Genomic DNA, 17,725 nt, shown 5'->3' on the forward strand with positions numbered 1-17,725 from the left:
AAAGTCTAGGATTGTGAGTCGAATCACAATTCTTTGAACTTGATAGCTTTTTTTTCTGAGAGGTGAAATCTTAGATTCATTCCTTGAAAGATGATTAAAATCCTAATTCGAACGCATTGTTCTCTTTGTTTTTTAGAGCTGGGAATAATAAAAATACGAAATCATTCAAAGGCATGATGAAAAAGAAGTTTGAGTAAAGCTTAATGTTAGAACTCATTGCTGCACGTTTCTTTTTGGCTTTTTTACATTATCATTTTGTTGTCAAATCCAACATATAAACTGTTAATCTTTGTATGAATCTCATAGTACAGCCATAGGTGAGTTGATGAGGCTTCCACTGTTGAATGCCATCAAAGGGGGTAAAAATCTTATCTTGCAATCCAGAATCGTGCCATCTTTCTTGCGCAAAGCCTTAATCGAGTTCAACCATACATCAAACTATGGTTATGTGCTCTTTCTAGTGTCTATAAAATTGAGGAAAGTACTTCAAATTTGCCAAGACTTTGCAATATGCTATAGCTCACATGTTCAGCGGTCGGTACCCAAGGTTTCCATCAAGTGTTGCGAGCATGACCAGCGCTTGGACTGGAAGCGCCTCAGGACTGAGTCGTGCCTGTCGTACGACATACGCCGGGCACCTATAGTTGAAATGACATTTATCACCTCCAATAATTACTGTGTTATTGCTCGCTTCACGAGAATAGGCCTCGCCAGTATTGATGCTTCATTGCCCTCGTTCGCCAGCGAGACTTTACACCAACTCGCGCTGCTCAGATGATTATGAGTCAGCCTATGTAAATTAGCTCTATGGTCATCTAGATTTGCGGAAACTTCACCTGCCTCTTCTTCCTACAGGCCCACCATGTCATCAAGAGAAACGCTTCCGTCAAGTTTGGTTTAGCTGAGTGCTTCCCTCCCTTCAATCAAAGATTTTATATGCCGTATCCAAACCGAGAGATTACAAAGTTGCCGTATACTTTATGATCAATTACTGAGAAGATTAAACCTTTCTACAAACAATGTCGTGCTCTCTCTTGAAATGAGCTACATCCATAAAACATCTTGAATTTCTTGAAGAATTTCTGCTTACTTGCTGTTCCTGATCAATGAGTGATCTTTTCTTAGACCCTTGCTAGTTGAAGTATTCGTGATTTGATTACAAGCTATAAATTTAATCAAGCTAGTTAAGTTGTAGTCTACTTGGATGATTTGAATATCTTACAATCTTATCAAGTCCTTTCGACTTGATACGTTTTATTCAGAACACAGACAAATAATCAGGTCGTAAACATATTTGAAAAATTCGATCATAGAATCAAGTTTTGATGTTGGACTGCTTACATAATTTGTGATTTAACATAGGGAACTTGTACTTTACAGTTCATTGAGACTCAAGTTTCTCAATTTAATCCCCTCGCAATGACTTCAGCTTGTGAATCGTAAGCCGGCTGTATTTTTAGCAATCAATCAGTTTTGTCCCTGTTTTTCACATTTTGAAGGAGGAGAGCAGTGGACTTACTCACTTGAACGACAGCGGAAGTGATGGTTGAAAAACGAATTGAAGAAAAGACAGGTGTACATCTTACCAATCTCTTCGTGATCATTGCAATATGTAGCCTTCATCTTAACCCGAAAGGTAGAATGGAAGGCGTAAGTCCACCCATTACCTGACCATTGTTAATTGGGAAAGGTTACTGACAAAAAGAGGCTTCTAAGAGAGAAGAGAGTCAATGATACCGTTAATATGAGCCTGTGGTCAGATATATGTCACCCCAGCGTTTTTGGATAAGCCTGTTCCCTGGCGGTGCTTGTCTCGTGTTGTTATTTGATAGTGTAGAGGCATTTTCTATGAGAAATCAAAAAGAACCGTTGAAATGATGATGTAATTTGCGTGATGGTATTTCTTCAGAGTCATCCAATCCATCTTATTAGGGTGAGATTTGGACTGCATCAGCTTGCACTTTATTGAAGAGAAAGTATGATGTTGCCTATAGTTTGGATCAGCCTGAGATATTAGTGCGAGTTGTTTGGAGTTGCTTCCACTGAGCAAAAGAGAACAATTAAACTTTAGGAATTTCCTCAGAGGTTGTTGTATACCAAGAGCCGCGATGAATGATCGACATACTGTCCAAACATATAGAGAAAAGCAGGTTTGTTAGCATACAGTACCATCACAAAGGAAAGATGGGGTTACTGAACACGAGAAATGAAACATTACAATACATTTTGAACATAATCATCCTAAGTATGTGATAACATTTCTTAGAGAGGTCACGTGTGGATCAGCTTCTAAGCTGTATGAATCGGATACAAATATCCCAACTTTCTCGGATCGCTGTTCCTCTCCATCCCAACCCTCTACCACCACCACGAGATTATCCTTTCCATAAAACCTTTTTCACTACCTCTTGAATCCTTCCCACTTTCTTCAACTTCTTTGTCATCATGAATCTCCCCAAGTTAACTTCTAGAATGATCTTCGGTCCTCGTTTTCAAAAAACCCTCTTTGTTTACTTCCCGTTGAACTTCTTCTTTGTTATCTTTTTGATTTTTGGCACTCACAAGATCTCTCCTCGCAAAGTTCCAGAGTTGTTCATCCTTAAACTCATCGCTAAAAAATTGTACATCATTCTTCCTTGGGCTTATTTCTATGCTCATATTCTTTACTCTCGCCACGACACTCTTCCAAAGAAGTGTTCGACTGATCCTGAGAAAGATATCGAACTCGGTCCAGTAGCTCCTCTTCCGAAACCTCTCGATGCTCCAATCCCCCACCTCAAGAACCGAACTCCACGAAACACCCTTCCAGCCGAATTTGTTGAAATTGATCTAGGTATGTTATCTTTCCTACTGTTCTTCTTTCTCATGATTCTATAAACTAGTCTAACAAACTCTTCAATTGCTTCTAGGTGAAGGTCCCTCAAACTGCGGTCTTCCTGGTTCTCCTCGACCTTTTTCAACATGTGAAGTTTAAAGAACTTGACTCGATTTCACCTTGGTATGTTATCTCTGCCTTCATTTGTCATCTATTCATCTTTCCTGAGAGCGAATTCATTATTTGTTTTGATCAATCTAATCCTTTTGACCTTTCCCAATTCTCTTGTGGCTTGACAGGCGATGCGTTCCTTCATCTATTTCCTTATCTCGATGGCTTGTTTTGTGACCATTCCATTCTCTCGTTTGAAATGTGTTCTTGTTGTTATTGTTTTGCGATGATGAGTAGGAGTTTACTTTTTGAACATATGTATCGAGTCGTTGCCGATATTTGAATCAATTAGTACTTTGAATACCCTCACTCTGAGCTCCTTTACTTCTATCTGTCAATCTAATCTGTAATCGAAAGATATATATCAACATCTCTTTTCAAATGCTTTGAAGTGGCCGAATGGATAGGGATTTCAAAGATACCAAATTAGTAGCTTGCTTCGTCCATCATAAGGCTACAATTGTGAGAATTGGTTTGTGCAACGTTTGCCATATTCAGAGGGCTTTGCGTTTCTCCACTGTCACCGAGAAAGATATCAAGCTTGGTCCAGTAGCTCCTCCTCCAAAGCTATCGATGCTATGTTTTCCACTCTTTCAAACCAAACTCCCCAAAAGTCGCCTCCACATGAGTTGCTGAGGTCAATATAGGTATGTATACAGTCTTTTGTTACTGAGTTTGCTTCTTTTTGATCGTATTCTGATGTTTTCCTTCTCCATCATTCTTTTTAGGCGAGTGTCTCCTCCTCGACCTGTCCTAACATATAACGTCTGAAGACCTCTTCCTTTGAAGTATTATTCTTCATCAGATTGGCTATAATGTCTTTTGGGGCAGGGTTGGAGGATGCGATATGAATTTAGAGGAATGGAGTTCCTGATATCTCAATTTGCATTACCTCATTAAGGCTCAGTAGTCACTTTTCAATTCAGTGATATTGAGTTGGCTTTCATTGTTAAAATGTAAATAATGAGTAAATAGTGCTACTTGAAACAATCTGAACTACTTCGAATACCCTCGCTTACCCCCCCTTTACTCTTATCCACCACTTTTACCTGTAATACAAAAGTACCCATTGATATATCCTTTAACGTGCCTTGAAGTGACCCAACGAATATGGATCTCAAAGATATACAAGTAATTGGTTGCTATGTATATCATAAGGCTACAGTTGCGAGAATCACTTTGTGCAACTTTCTGTTAGCAAGCTCGGTCCAGCAGCTCCTCCTACAAACTTGCTCGATGCTATGCTGCCCACACCCGCGTACCAAATTTCACAAAACATTGTTTCACTTGGATTTGTTGAAGTCAAGCTAGGTATACGATACTCTCTTTTGAGATTGAGTTCGCTTCTTTTTGATCGGATTCTGATGTTTTCTCTCTCCACAGTTCTTTTCTGTGGAAGGTCCCTCGGAAAAAGGTCTTCCTGATATCACTTGACCTTTTCTGGCATGCAGCGTTTCAAAAACTGTTTTATTGATTATCTATACGATCAGATTGCCAATAATGCCTGTTAGTTCATGGGTGGAGGTTATGGCATTAAATTAGACGTTGGAGTTGCTGATGTCTTGATATGAATCATCTCGATGATGCCCACGAGTTCCTTTTCCTTGAACTTTTACATGGAAGAGAGTAACATGAAATGATGGGTTGTTCAAAATGTAGGCTAATCAACACGTGCTCATAAGTTTTACCAAAATCATTGGAATCTGTTTTTCACATGCCTCATTGTTGTGCAAGACCCTGCTAGGGCGACTTGGTTTCTCTAGCTCTAGCTCAGCCAGCCTAAATCCTCTTAGATAAGTCATTCCATGGAACAATTCAATCATGACCTCATTGGATAGATCTAGAAATGCACAAAGTAACAGATTTGGAACGGTTCTTCAAATCTTTCTTCATTCCTTCGTAACAAAAGCCTTCTTCAGATTGAGGTTGAGTATTTGAATCAAAATAGATCTTGAAAAAAATCATCTAAACAGACGCTTCAGATGGAGTTATACAACTTGTACATCTCGATAACGAGCCCATTAGGTAAGTATTTCTCTATTGTACAAAACATCGTCTACAGGATAGAAAGATCCTTCAAATGCTATGCCCCTGGCGCAGGATCTTGAAATCAAATTTAAGTTTTTGAATTAAATATCAATCGTCGGAGCAATGATCTTGAGATTTGAATCCCAAAATCGAACTGGTGCACCGCAAGCATGGCTCAGCAGAAACTCGTACGCTGTGAGTTGGCGAAGTGCTCTCAACTTTCTAAGTTTGAGTCGATCCGGTCAAATCAAACTCTTCCCACTGAGAATTCTGGCTGGTAGGTGCGGTGATACCGATCAAGATGAGCTAAATCGAAATGAGAAGACGAAGATTGGACAGTTCTACCAGAAGGCCATGAATTGATAAAATTGACCAATCACCGAACAAAGCGAATGGTCAATTTTTCTCAGCCTTTGGTTAGCCATAAGTGAGACGTGTAGCCTATGGGGTTAAGCAAGTGATCACACTGAGTCAAACACGCCATCCGAGCCCTAGCCCACATCAAGCAAATTCACCTTCACACTTTCGTCCCTCAGCATCTCCAATCCCACAACATCCTGATAACTCAGACCCCGCATATTGATTCAGATTTCAATCACGGTAGAGTAAAATCATTTGAAAGCATGATGGAAAGAGAACTTTGAGTAAACCCCAGAACTCAACTCTGCATAATGTTTATGGCTTCTTTAAATCATTATCAACTTGTAAGATTCATGACAAAGCCAATGATAGTCATAAGACTAGTCATATTGGTATGGTCAAGAGAAGTGGGTAGTCTTATACTCTTGAATTCCACCAAAGGGGTTAAAGTTTGATTGATTCAAGAGTATGTTATCTTTCTTTCAGAAAGAGAGTTGATCAAGCTCAAGATGTAAATTGCGGATATTGACGTGAAGCCAGCACTTTGAGGAGCATTTCCTTGTTATACCTTTGAGGTTGAACCATTCATGATTTTGTTTGAAGCCATCATCTTGACCAGATGGCTTGAAGATGTGGACCAATTTTCCAAAGTAAAGATCTCATGTTTGCAAGTGCTTTCAAAGTTGGATGTCTTTATAAAGGAGAACAGAAAAAGAATGATAAGATGGAAAAGAATGCTAAAGGATTTGATCTCAAGATATAATTTTGTTGATTCTGAGATTCAATCACCTGGTGTTAAATCTCTTGTGAGGTTTGTCATTGAATGAAAGGTTGTGTACTGTTTCTTAAAACTGAATCTTGTGACGAAGTACCCTCTTGCAATGAGCTTGATCAATCTCTTGAGTTTTCAAATGTTTGATTATCCAAGAATTTTGGAAGGTGATCATTATTGAATATTTGAGTCAATTTTGAAGGCGTGAAAACTGGATTTACACACTTGAAGGAAGCATACAGTATCAAAAGTCAAGAAGAGATAATCCAGCCAGAATTTGAGTATGGGAAAAGCCTGTTCAATTGCAAAGCTTCATATTTTGTTTTGGAATAGGCAGCAAAGAGCCTGCTACAGTCAAACCCGCGCAAATGCATAAATTGGGGCAACGGTTTTTTCTATGCATTTTGACCGGTTATTCATTTTAACGGGCTTTGTGATAATGCATAACTCTATGCATTATGGTCATAATACATACATTTATGCATTATGAGAACAAAAATGTCATAATGCATAGAGTTATGCATTATGAAGCAGACAAAAATGTGAATGTACAACTGCTCCAATGAAAATTTGTGCTTCCAGAACCCCGCAAGTCCAGGGCCGGCCACGGATCTCCATGCATTATGCCCACCAACATCCGGATTTTTTTGGCAACACACTATGCATTACTAAATTATGCAATAGTTTGGATTTTGGCCCGCACCAGCTTGATGGAACCCAAGCCCTATGCAAATTGGCTGATTATGCATTTGCGCGGGTTTGACTGTACCCACTCCATAGCATTATTCAAAAGCATTCAATACATATGATCGGGTAGATCTTGTGAGATTGAACGCATCAGCTGGGGCCTGAGTGTAAGCACTTACTTTAATAACCACTGTGAATGGATTGGTCAAGGGGTTTCCTTCTTGTGGCAATAAAACTCAAGTATATATGGAGGGCAATAAATAAGGCTTTATTGTTTGAAGATCCAAAATTATTGGTGTAGTCTCCTAATATACAGCCAGAAAGGTTGATGTCAGCGTAGAGGGCCATCACAAAGTCAAAGGGGTGCTACTGAGCACAAGGAATACACAATCACTGTACATATTCAACATTATCATACCAGACAATATCACAACCGCTCCACAACTTATAGCGGTTGTGGTGCGGTTGCGCAGCGGTTTTGTGACACGCAATGACCCCGCAATATATAGCGGGGCCAGCGCACCGCAACCCAGGGCTGAAAAACCGGGTTGTTGGGCATCCGCAGCACAACTTCGGTATACTCCGCTATATCCGATATATTGCGGAGTAAAACCCTCAACCAGACAGCAACATATCCCTCTGTTCAACACCTCACCCCACGTATCCATTGCTTCAACACCTCCACCTACGACTCTCCCAATATGGAAGGTGGCGCTTGGTCGAGTGTTGAAACACTCAACCAGTTGAACAACCCTTGGAAGAATCTTCACCTACGGCCAAAAAGTGGTTGGATATTGATTCGATTTGTCAGTCTTGATAAAGGGTGAGTTTTTTTTATCTCGTCGATTCCTTCTTTAACATTCTATTCCTTTCTTTCATGGTTTCTTTTTCCAAACCAACCTAAGTTGGTTTTAGTTTGTTTATTTCTTTATTTTTTGTTTGCCTCTCCTCTTGCTCAGCGGAATTCAATCCAAAAGTATCCGCAATATTTCCCACAATATTGTGTTTTTCCGCAATATTGTGCCCCAATGCGCAGAAATTGCGGAAATATTGTGTTTGTTCCGCACCACAACCCAAAGATGAAATAAAACATGTACCATTGCGGTCTATTTCGCAGCGTAATATTGCGCAGAAAGCGCAGCACAATGTGATATGGTCAAAATGTGTTGCGTTGCGCAGTGGTTGCGATATTGGTTCCTGCACCCAGAACCCAATTCAAAAACAGTCCAAACCAATTGAACCATTTGAATGTATTTTAGTCCGTTCAAAGAGGTCTCTCAGCAATTACGGAACCTAAAGCAAGGATATTGCGCCAATATCCTTGATCTCATCCGCGCGACCTCCTCTGTGAGGATAATCAACGGAGATCGGGCGGATCTCCGTTGGATGTCGCGAGACAGGACATCCGGCGGATGTCCTGATTGGACCGTAGTGTAGTATTGACCATTGTGGTACTATACTGGATGCAGTATTGTATGTGACAATACTATGTCATGGACCGGCAAGTACATCATAGCCAATACAGAGACTAAGCATTAGGTGTAGGATACTGTGGAAAAGATACAATACCAATACTTTACTGTGAATAGTACAGTAAAGGTGGTAGTGTTGATCTGAGGAGCCAAATTTTGGCATCTGACACAGGTGGAGATCTGATGATCATGGAGATTTTTCATTCATCAATATACAGTTGTTCCCAGAAATGTTGGAAATATCCAAGATTTTTGAGCTGAGGTCAGGGTCCCGAGGAGGTGACTTTTTGATGACATGTGTCATGGAAAAAGTCATGGCAGCTGTCGAGTGGAGGTCGGTGTCCCCTTCACCAACCTCAACTCCCTTTTGTCCTCTCCATGCCACCCTTCCTCATATCCTCAGCTCATGTTCACAATCCCTTCACCATGAAATCATGTGTTCAAGTCTTTAGCCATGTGGCCATTGGCAAGGGAGTAGGGTGGTCATCGAGGTACAATGGAAAGATAGGATGTTTGTCTTGAGATAGCTGTCAAAAGTCTGACCTCTTATCTCTGTGTTACCGCTCTGCGCACGGACCCAGCCCTACAGTCAAGATTTTTGATTTTTCCAATAATTCTGGGATTGACTGTACACTCTAAAAATAAAATAAAAAACTCAGATTGAATTTCTCAACACCAGGAATAATGTGCATATCTTTTTGTATTTTTTGCTCTTGTCCTAGCCTCTCAATATTTTTGTATACACTCAAAATATTGTCCACCAATTTGATCTCCCAGCAAGGATTTTGACTCTTGAATCTGGTAAGCTCTGCTATCCGGTACAAAAGGTGACCACCAAGCCCCACCAAGCCCACCACATTTCAGAGATATGACTGTATCAATAAAGGTACACAAACATCAAAAACCCGTATGATAAACACACATGAAAAACTTGTCCCAACCCATTTGAATTTTGGGTTTTTGCAGGGAAATCTTGAAATTGAAATGAGTTTGAACAGGTTTTTCATATGAGTTTTTGATGTTTGTGTACCCCTAATGTTTATGTTTTCTGCACTATTTTTTGTAGTGTCATTTTGTAAACTACAACCATTTCAACATATGTTGGACATTGAGAATAAATTAACCAAGTGTTTTACTACCTTAAAGCAGATTAAACTTCAAAGTTTACCACTGAAAACCAAAAAATACAGTCTTTGCAGTCCTTAAATACAGTTAAAAACTGAAATTTGAATGTCTACATTTTTTCTCAATGTCCAACATGTAATGAAATGGTTGTACTTGGAATTTCAGATTATGTTCTGCAACATGAGAATTTGCATGTTATTGTAAATTCTTTCAGTCTACATGCCACATTTTGTCTCTTTTCTGTCCTTTTCTAATATCAAGTAGCATTTACAACTCCTTAAACACCTCCAGATGGTTTTCAAGAAGGAGCTCACTTTCTCAATTGACAGGGTTTCCATGAAAGAACCACTGGTGTTGACTTTTGGTCATTTGTGGCTAGAGCACAGGAACTATGTAGGTAGATGTACACATCTATGAGTCTTAGTAGAAATGTAATGGGTATGCCTATCCATGGGTATAGGGACAAACTCAAATCCCAGTGAAAAAAACCTTTGTTATTCCTTGATCAACTTCTTGTAATGTTATTTGTGAATCTCATCCAAAAATATTGAAAAAAAGATATGATGTAATCAAGTGACAGTCTTAGCCACCAAATCACCAAAATAGACAGTTACAGCTTTACACTTTGAAGTCATCCAAGCTTCTTCAACTTCAATTTTCACATCCTGATCCACAAGGTCAGCCACCTGATCCACATCAAGATTCCTTGGTAGATAGAATGCTATATTAGGGGTTACTTTACTTGTGATTGAGAAAAGTTCTTTTCCTGGGATGGGTTGGAGTTCTGTTAGTGGATAGAATCCAGTTGGTTCGCTTGGTTTTGATTGATTATGAGATTTGTTTGGTGAATTGAAAGAAAGGTAATCTACTCCTCCCCATCTTTAGGCAAATACAAGTCAAGCCTGTCAGTTGATTTGTCTCATGCACTACAAGATAAGAGAAATTTCACATACGGAGGTGATAAGAAGATCACGTCTACAGAACCTTTCTCTTGATTCTGAATCCATTCAATAAAATCTGCGCATATGAACTCAATCTTATCTTCTACTCCATAAACAGTTGCGTTATGTTCAGCTAGAGCGATTTTGTTGGGATCAATATCTATGGCTATGACTGAAACCAAAAAGTTGAAAGAATTAGATTGTTTATTCTTCTCTCAATATCATAGTTTTCAAAAAAAAAATAGTTGTAAATTACCTCTATCTGATGTAGATGCGAATTGGATAGCATTGCCACCAGCACCACAAAAAGCATCAACAATCACCTTGGTACTAGAGAAAATTAAATCAAGGTTAGATTATCAACATGCTACAAATCATATAAGAAAAAGAATGATGTTGATGATAAACCAAAACCAACCGACATCTTTCAGCAATTTGTCTTGCAATTCCTTCTGGTGTTACACTATACCAAGATTGATGATCCAATTTAATTCCTTCATCAAATCTCCAAAAAAGTCGATTACGTTGGTACCAATCTATTATATGAAAATTTTCGAACACACAATTTAAGAAAATTAATCAATTCAATGATATGGGAGAAGATGCGCTCGAGATGGATCTATATATACTTACATTTGGCCATTTCACCTTGTAAAGACTCGCGACCGCAATACTGCAACTTAACCCCACCAGAAGCACTCGTCCTAGAATTAATAGTCCGTATACGTTTATCCCTATGTGAATCTGCTTCTGCCTGAGCAGGGCGTTGACGAGTTTTAGTCGGAGACCCAGCACAAGGGATTAAATGTTGTCCAACCTCGCTAGCTTGAGTTGAACCACTGCTAGATGAACCTTGATCAGGTTCGGGATCTGGAGAGTTTGCAGCAAGTGCTTGTCGAACGGCATATGTCATGATTCGCATTTTTGATAACTAACGATGGGGAGAGATGGTTCATGGAGAAGTTTGTAGAGGGCGAAAGTAAAAGTTGGCCGACCAAAACGATGCATACGGTACACATGCGCTCCCCGGTCTATTGAGATCCGGCTCCAACGGCCATGCAGGTCTGAGGAGATCCGAGTAATCTTTGCAGCTTGATCCGGGTCGTTGTGGTATCGCCAAGAGTTTGAGTGAGAAAGGCTGTATTGCACCTACAAGTTTGATGCCATGAAGTTCAACTTTCTGGTATCAAATCAATTCATCAATCAAAGAAACAATTCAAGAACGACTTAAACTCAAAGGAACGTGAATGTTGCCTCATACAAGATGGAAAGTAATTCGATAGGTTCGGTTTATGGTCATAGAACATCAGAATATCTTTACAGTAAGACATCATTCTCTTCCTCTTCAAGCTTTACTAGAACTAGAACAAATTCTTTTATCTAGATCATCGAACTACTGTCTCAGCAGCCGTGGCATCGATATGTGCAACTGTCACTGGTTTTCCTCTCGATTCTATCAAATCCAGATTACAAGTTAATCGATATAACTCCGTATTAGATTGTGTTAAGAAAACTTATGCTCAAGAAGGGACCAGAGGATTTTATCGAGGAATAGCGATTCCTATGTTGACGGTTAGTGCCTAAGAGAACAGGATCTTCAAAAGATTCACAAGTTTCGAAAAAGCGTGACACAAAGTCATCGATCGGATCCTAGTATGGCAAGATCTCTTCAAAGCCAAATAAACCTTCCACTTTGATAAAAATTTAATTAGGAACTGATTTATATTGTCCCTCTCTCTTCTCGATCCGTTTCTAATTCAATGAAAAAACAAGATCACAGTAGTTCGTACAACCAGTTTTACGATATACAATAAAACAAAAGAAACATTCGAAAAACAAAACCTATTTTCACAACCTATTGTGTCTCATAAGGCGATTTCAGGATTTACTGGAGGTGCTGCTTCTGGATTAATGATTTCGATTGGCTCTTGCGCTTTTGAATTAGTGAAAATTCGTGCCCAATTAGAATCTGCAATTGCGTTAGTCATTTTTATTTGTTGGAATCTTGAAAAATGATTTTCTAATTATTGATAGATCTTTTTTTAGTGAAAAACAGGGTAGGGCCATCAGAAATTTGAGTACATGGCAAGGCGCTATGGAAATTATTAGAGCACATGGAGGTAAGGATCTCCATCCAAATAACTTCATTTCTCCCACCTCAATTCCCGCATATTCAAAAAGATAGCTTACTAACCTTTTCCACTATGGTGCTTGTTTGCCTTTTTTGTATTTTAATAGTTCGGGGCTTATATTTTGGCTTTAATTTACATTGTCTAAGGGATACAATTGGAACAGGACTTTATTTTATGGGTTATGATTCGATGAGGTTGATTGCTGAGCAACGATTGCAAAATGAAAACTTACCATCTCACTCACGGCAAATCGTCTTACCACCTGCCTTAATTCCATTTGTGTGCGGATCTACGTGCGGTGTTGCCAGTTGGGTAAGTAAAATGTAATCAGATTGTTTTAAATGGTATCACAGACTAACTCATAGAAACGTATTTCTCCAGTTTCTTATCTATCCATTAGATTTGGTAAAAAGTAGAATTCAAAGGGATGCTTTAGCCAATACTCATGCAAGACAATCAGCTTCTACAATTTTCAAAAGTTTGGTTAAACAAGATGGGTTCACTAAACTTTATTCTGGTTTAAGTATTTCGGCTTTTCGTAGTTTTTGTCAACATGGAATTATGTGGACTATCTTAGAATCGGTTCGTAGTAAGATTGAAAACTATACTGGTCATTCTGATTGTGATTGAATCAACACATATATAGCATTATCTTTTTTTCTTCTTATATAGAGCTTATTTATTAATTCGTTTAGATTCGTTCATCTCAGAGTTCTTTGTTTTCATTCAATCATTTTGAATTGGATTTTGGTGCCTACTTGTAAAAAATTCACGTCGGTAAATGCGAGCCCTTCAGATGCACCGCCCTGTCCCAGCCACCTTTTCAGATTTTGGGGCGCGCCTATTGGTATGGTTTTCCGTGCCCCCATCCAGCCCCATCCTGATCAATATAGCAAATTTAAGCACCAAGCCCTGGCTGGCTAACTCAGTTAGTTTCCTGCCCCCTGGTTGTTCCAATGATTCAAGTATAGGGAATGATGATAAACTTGTGATCAAGTTGTGTCTTGTCATTTAAAGCAAGTTGAATAATTACTGATGACTATCATTCAGGCATGATAGTTTGTTGGGAAATCACAAGGGGCCCATGATTGATTACATTCAGTAGTTTCCAATTTGAATGTCTTTGATGTTCTTCAAAGTACAATAAGTAAATCATTCAAACAAAGACAATGATGAAACCTCAACCTATAAGTCACATCATAAAGAACTCCATCACCTGCAAACATTGCTACTGTGAATCTTCTTTTGTGACAAGAGAATCAAAAGTGAGATCAGAATAATGAGAAAAGTGTAACCTTAACAAATCTTTTTGTTCTACAGAATTGAGAAATGAAGAACAAGCAATAAAATTCCTCATCTTTTCTAATGACATATAAGCAATTTGATTAGTGATCAAGAAAGGAGTATTGGTAAGATCTTCAAGATCACCTAATATATGAATCAAAAAATCAACATTATGTTTTTCTTTATCTTCTAAAGCTTTTCTAACACAGATACTATAAAATAAAATCCTTCTCCAATTTAATTGAGTCCAAATTCTTTTGGGTGGATTTAAGATTGGTAATGGTTCATGATTAGAAATTGAATGTTTCAATTCTTCTAAGTTTTCATATCTTTCATCCATTGTTGATTCATCATTTATGATTTTTTCCATCATTTTTCTCATTTTTGCAGTTTCATAACTTTTTATTTTGCGTAAATAAGCATAGGGTGCTTTGATCATTCATATAACCTTTGAAATCAGTTACTAACTTAGGTTTTTCAATATGTATCAACCTTACTTACCAAAACCTTCTGGAATCCAGGCAAGTGGGTAATGCTTCAAATCAGTCAAAACAATATTGATATGCCAATTAAATCGATAAGAATATAATGAAAGAGATGGATCCGTCATCTCTGGTGGTGCGAAAGGGAGACTTCCAAAGGGTTTCTGGTTATCAAATGAGATCAGTTCTAGAGCCTTGAGAGCTTCTGTTACATATATCTGATTTTCTAAATTTTCTTTTTCTCTCTCTGAAAGATCTTTCAAGATTTTCAAAACTTTGATATATCTAACATCTCTTTGATTATTTTGAAGTTTCTTTATTGATATTCCATACAAATATAATTTATTGATGATTGATTTGAAGCTATCTTTAATCCATTCCTTTGGCTTATCAAAAGCTTCTTGTGAGAATCTGTTTAAAGTCTCCAAAGCTTTATCAATTTTTATTGCATCTGAACTTAAATTCAGCAATTCATATGCTTCTATCAATTCTGGATCGTCTGTATTAGAAGTTTTGATCAATTTATTGCCAGTTTTAGAATTGATCATGTATTCCCAGAAACCTGAGATGAGGAATTGTCACATTAGCGCTTATGTTGGAAAATGATTTATAGAACTTTTGATCATGGGATTTGATAGAGATTGAAAACACACTCACAATTTGAAAGGTTAGCCCTTGCGCCTCTTGTCACTGGAGATTGTATATCATCAAAATCAGTAGAGTATTTTTTGAGCAGGTTCTATAGGAAGAGATAAGTTCACTAACCCAAAGTTTGATAACGATCTTTTAGAAGAGGATAATTACTGGCAAATCCCCTGCAGGCCTCTTGAGCAAAGACTTTATCCTCTAAAAAGCATCCATAGTGAAAATATTTAGACCTCAACATTTTGAGCACACACAATCAACACTGAAAGGTATCCACACCTAATGAGAATAATAGGCCCAGCCTATCTTCAGTCTTTAAGAAAACTTCAGGACTAGAAAAAAGGTAAAGTTTATCAAAAAGATTAATCTTTTCAGATTTGGAGGATTTGATGATGATCAAAAGAGTCTTGATCAGATGATCAGAATTTGTTAATTTATCAACTTGATGTGATGAAATTTGCTCAATTCTTTTTGAAATTATATTTTCCATAAGAGCTAATAGTTCTTTTTCATTGTGAGTTCCATTTTGAATATCTTTCCAAGATTTTGTGCTGATAACATCAGCTGGATCATCTTTGTAAGATAAAGATTCAGTTATTTTGATATTCACTGTTATTTTTGCCAAAATATTGAATTCGGATATTTTTTAATTTTTATCATCATCTTAAATGGAAGAGCATATCTTACAATCTTTAAATTCCTCCCGAGCATGCTTTTGTACTGATAAAAGACAACAAAGTATAATATTCTTAGACTCCCAATTTTTCAAACAGCAATGAAAGTAAGAAATTGCATAAGTAAAATAAACAAACTTATTTCCATATATATCTTCAGATTCCTATCCCCAGTAGAAGGATCCGAAAATATATTCATCAAAGCTCCCCTGCCAAGGTCCTTTTTCAAACCAGGAAGTTGGAAGATTTGATACAAGATTTCTAATGCGTTCCTAGTGATTAAATCCTGAGTGTATTCGAAGTCCTTAACGTACTTCACTATCTTATCAATGGCTTCTTTTTCCGTGGAATATTCATTTTGAATTCCAGATTCAATCGAAGGAGATTGGTGATAATTGATTATCATTTCACCTAAGCTATGGATCTTATCATTGACATCTTTTAGATCATCATCTTTAAAATATAGATTCACCATTATCCAATCAAATAAAAAATGTCAGCAAAACACTTCTCGACATTTGGGACATAATAAGAATAGCTCTTTCATACCATGTATCATACCATCCTCTTCTTTATCAAAAATGCGGTGCCTCCCATTTAAATTATCAATTAATTCGATTGCACGTTGCGCCGAAGAATTTTGACTATTGGCTTTGCATTTGATGTTCGAATTCTTGGGTTTACTTTGAAAGTTTGTAACAATTCTTGACTTTTGATCATTGTTAACTATTTCTCCCTGGTACTTAGTCAATAGATTCCATATCTTCAAAGTAATAGAGATGGATGATAGTTGGCATACCATTTGAAGGCTTAACATATCTACAGAAATTGATCATTCTTCCATCTCTATTCTTTGTTGGAATTGTGGCATAGTTTATGGATCTTAAATCAAAATTGGAAGCACTTTTGCTGAACTCGGCCTGTATCAATTGACCAAATGAAAGTAAACTTTGTATAAAGAAATGAGGAATTTTCATTTTCGCTTGGATGGCCTTGGTCTAGCCTTAGGGGACAATCAAGGTTGAAATGCTGTTACATATTGCTTATCTTATACCATGTTGACAATTGATATACAGTAGAATAAACGGAGATGATAAGGATATGTAATCAGATGTGATCGTGTTTGAAAAGTGTATTCCACGTAAGCACGATCATGAAGCGGGGAGTGTGAAGGATGAACTGGATGATTGAAACTTGGAAGTGGAAGATAGAGAGGGGCTGAGAGGGGGCGGTTAGAGTATAAGACTATCACTGGAGCAATATGCTACAATCAGGTGTACCATCGCATGTCAACCAGAAGGAATCGAGTGACATGGACCACTTTGATCGAAATCGTCAATTTTGAACTTTCAATTCCACAACAACCATCAATATCGAATCAACAACAACAATCGAGAATGAACTCATTATCAGAACAAGCAATAGCGAGAAAGGAAAAACTAAAAGCACTAGCAAAACGGAAAGCAGAATCAACGAACCCAATCGAAACAAATGATCAAAATTCAGAAACAGAAGCCAATAAACGAGCAAGGTAAGCAATAAAAAAAGAACATCCGATTCCTTGAAAACGAACTTGAAATAAAAACGTGATTTCGTGGTCAAATTATTGATTGTTTTTTCTTTTGGATATTTGGAAAAAGAAAGTTAGAATTTAGATTTCGAAATTATGATCCTACTATACAAGGACCTAGAAGACATGATCCAAGTAATCAAACTGATACAGTAGAAGAAAGAGTGAAAGATGTAATGGAACAAGTTAGAATTGAAGATGAGATTCGCAGATCTGGTGAATTGGTTCGTTCTTCAATTCGCATTCATTCATGCATCTGGTTCCGAAGTGATTCTAAACACATTTGATTTGTTTCCCTTTTTTTGGGTTTTAGGACTTGACTAAAATTCAACCGAAGAAACCAAATTGGGATCTTAAAAGAGATTTATTAAAAAAGATGTCAAAACTAGAACCTGTGACTCAAGCAGCATTTGCAACCTTGATCAGTACGTTCATTTTATCAATCGATTTTTCGAAATCACCTCAAATTCGAATCATTTATTCTTTTGTGTTGTCAAAATCTATAGGAAGGAGGATGCAAGCAGAAGGAGAAATTACAACAAATGAAGGAGCAGCAGTCTTGATAAA

The 17,725-nt window shown here is 37.7% G+C and overlaps 4 protein-coding genes across 4 annotated transcripts; 2 read left to right on the plus strand and 2 right to left on the minus strand.

The window, feature by feature from the left end:
• Positions 1 to 9,999: 9,999 nt before the first annotated feature.
• Positions 10,000 to 10,905, minus strand: MELLADRAFT_32431 (uncharacterized protein; the record flags this gene model as incomplete). The annotated part of the gene is made up of 4 exons (XM_007403959.1): positions 10,000 to 10,309; positions 10,384 to 10,543; positions 10,628 to 10,694; positions 10,786 to 10,905. Coding segments are annotated over 4 exons (657 nt in total), but the record flags the coding sequence as incomplete, so codon positions are not given.
• Positions 10,906 to 11,547: 642 nt separating this feature from the next.
• On the plus strand, positions 11,548 to 13,282 carry MELLADRAFT_70457 (uncharacterized protein; the record flags this gene model as incomplete). The annotated part of the gene is made up of 6 exons (XM_007403577.1): positions 11,548 to 11,693; positions 11,756 to 11,943; positions 12,145 to 12,350; positions 12,418 to 12,491; positions 12,610 to 12,815; positions 12,885 to 13,282. 6 exons carry the CDS (start codon positions 11,636 to 11,638, stop codon positions 13,131 to 13,133), a joined length of 981 nt encoding a protein of 326 aa, XP_007403639.1.
• Positions 13,283 to 14,280: 998 nt separating this feature from the next.
• On the minus strand, positions 14,281 to 16,063 carry MELLADRAFT_58554 (uncharacterized protein; the record flags this gene model as incomplete). Its single annotated transcript, XM_007403958.1, has 6 exons — positions 14,281 to 14,831; positions 14,927 to 14,959; positions 15,035 to 15,115; positions 15,194 to 15,523; positions 15,602 to 15,634; positions 15,727 to 16,063. 6 exons carry the CDS (start codon positions 16,061 to 16,063, stop codon positions 14,281 to 14,283), a joined length of 1,365 nt encoding a protein of 454 aa, XP_007404020.1.
• A 1,163-nt stretch (positions 16,064 to 17,226) lies between these two features.
• Positions 17,227 to 17,600, plus strand: MELLADRAFT_30094 (uncharacterized protein; the record flags this gene model as incomplete). Its single annotated transcript, XM_007403578.1, has 2 exons — positions 17,227 to 17,382; positions 17,472 to 17,600. Coding segments are annotated over 2 exons (285 nt in total), but the record flags the coding sequence as incomplete, so codon positions are not given.
• Between the last annotated feature and the right edge of the window lie 125 nt (positions 17,601 to 17,725).

This window comes from Melampsora larici-populina (assembly GCF_000204055.1).
Source record: "Melampsora larici-populina 98AG31 unplaced genomic scaffold MELLAscaffold_1, whole genome shotgun sequence".
In the NCBI taxonomy this organism is placed as follows: Eukaryota; Fungi; Basidiomycota; class Pucciniomycetes; order Pucciniales; family Melampsoraceae; genus Melampsora; species Melampsora laricis-populina.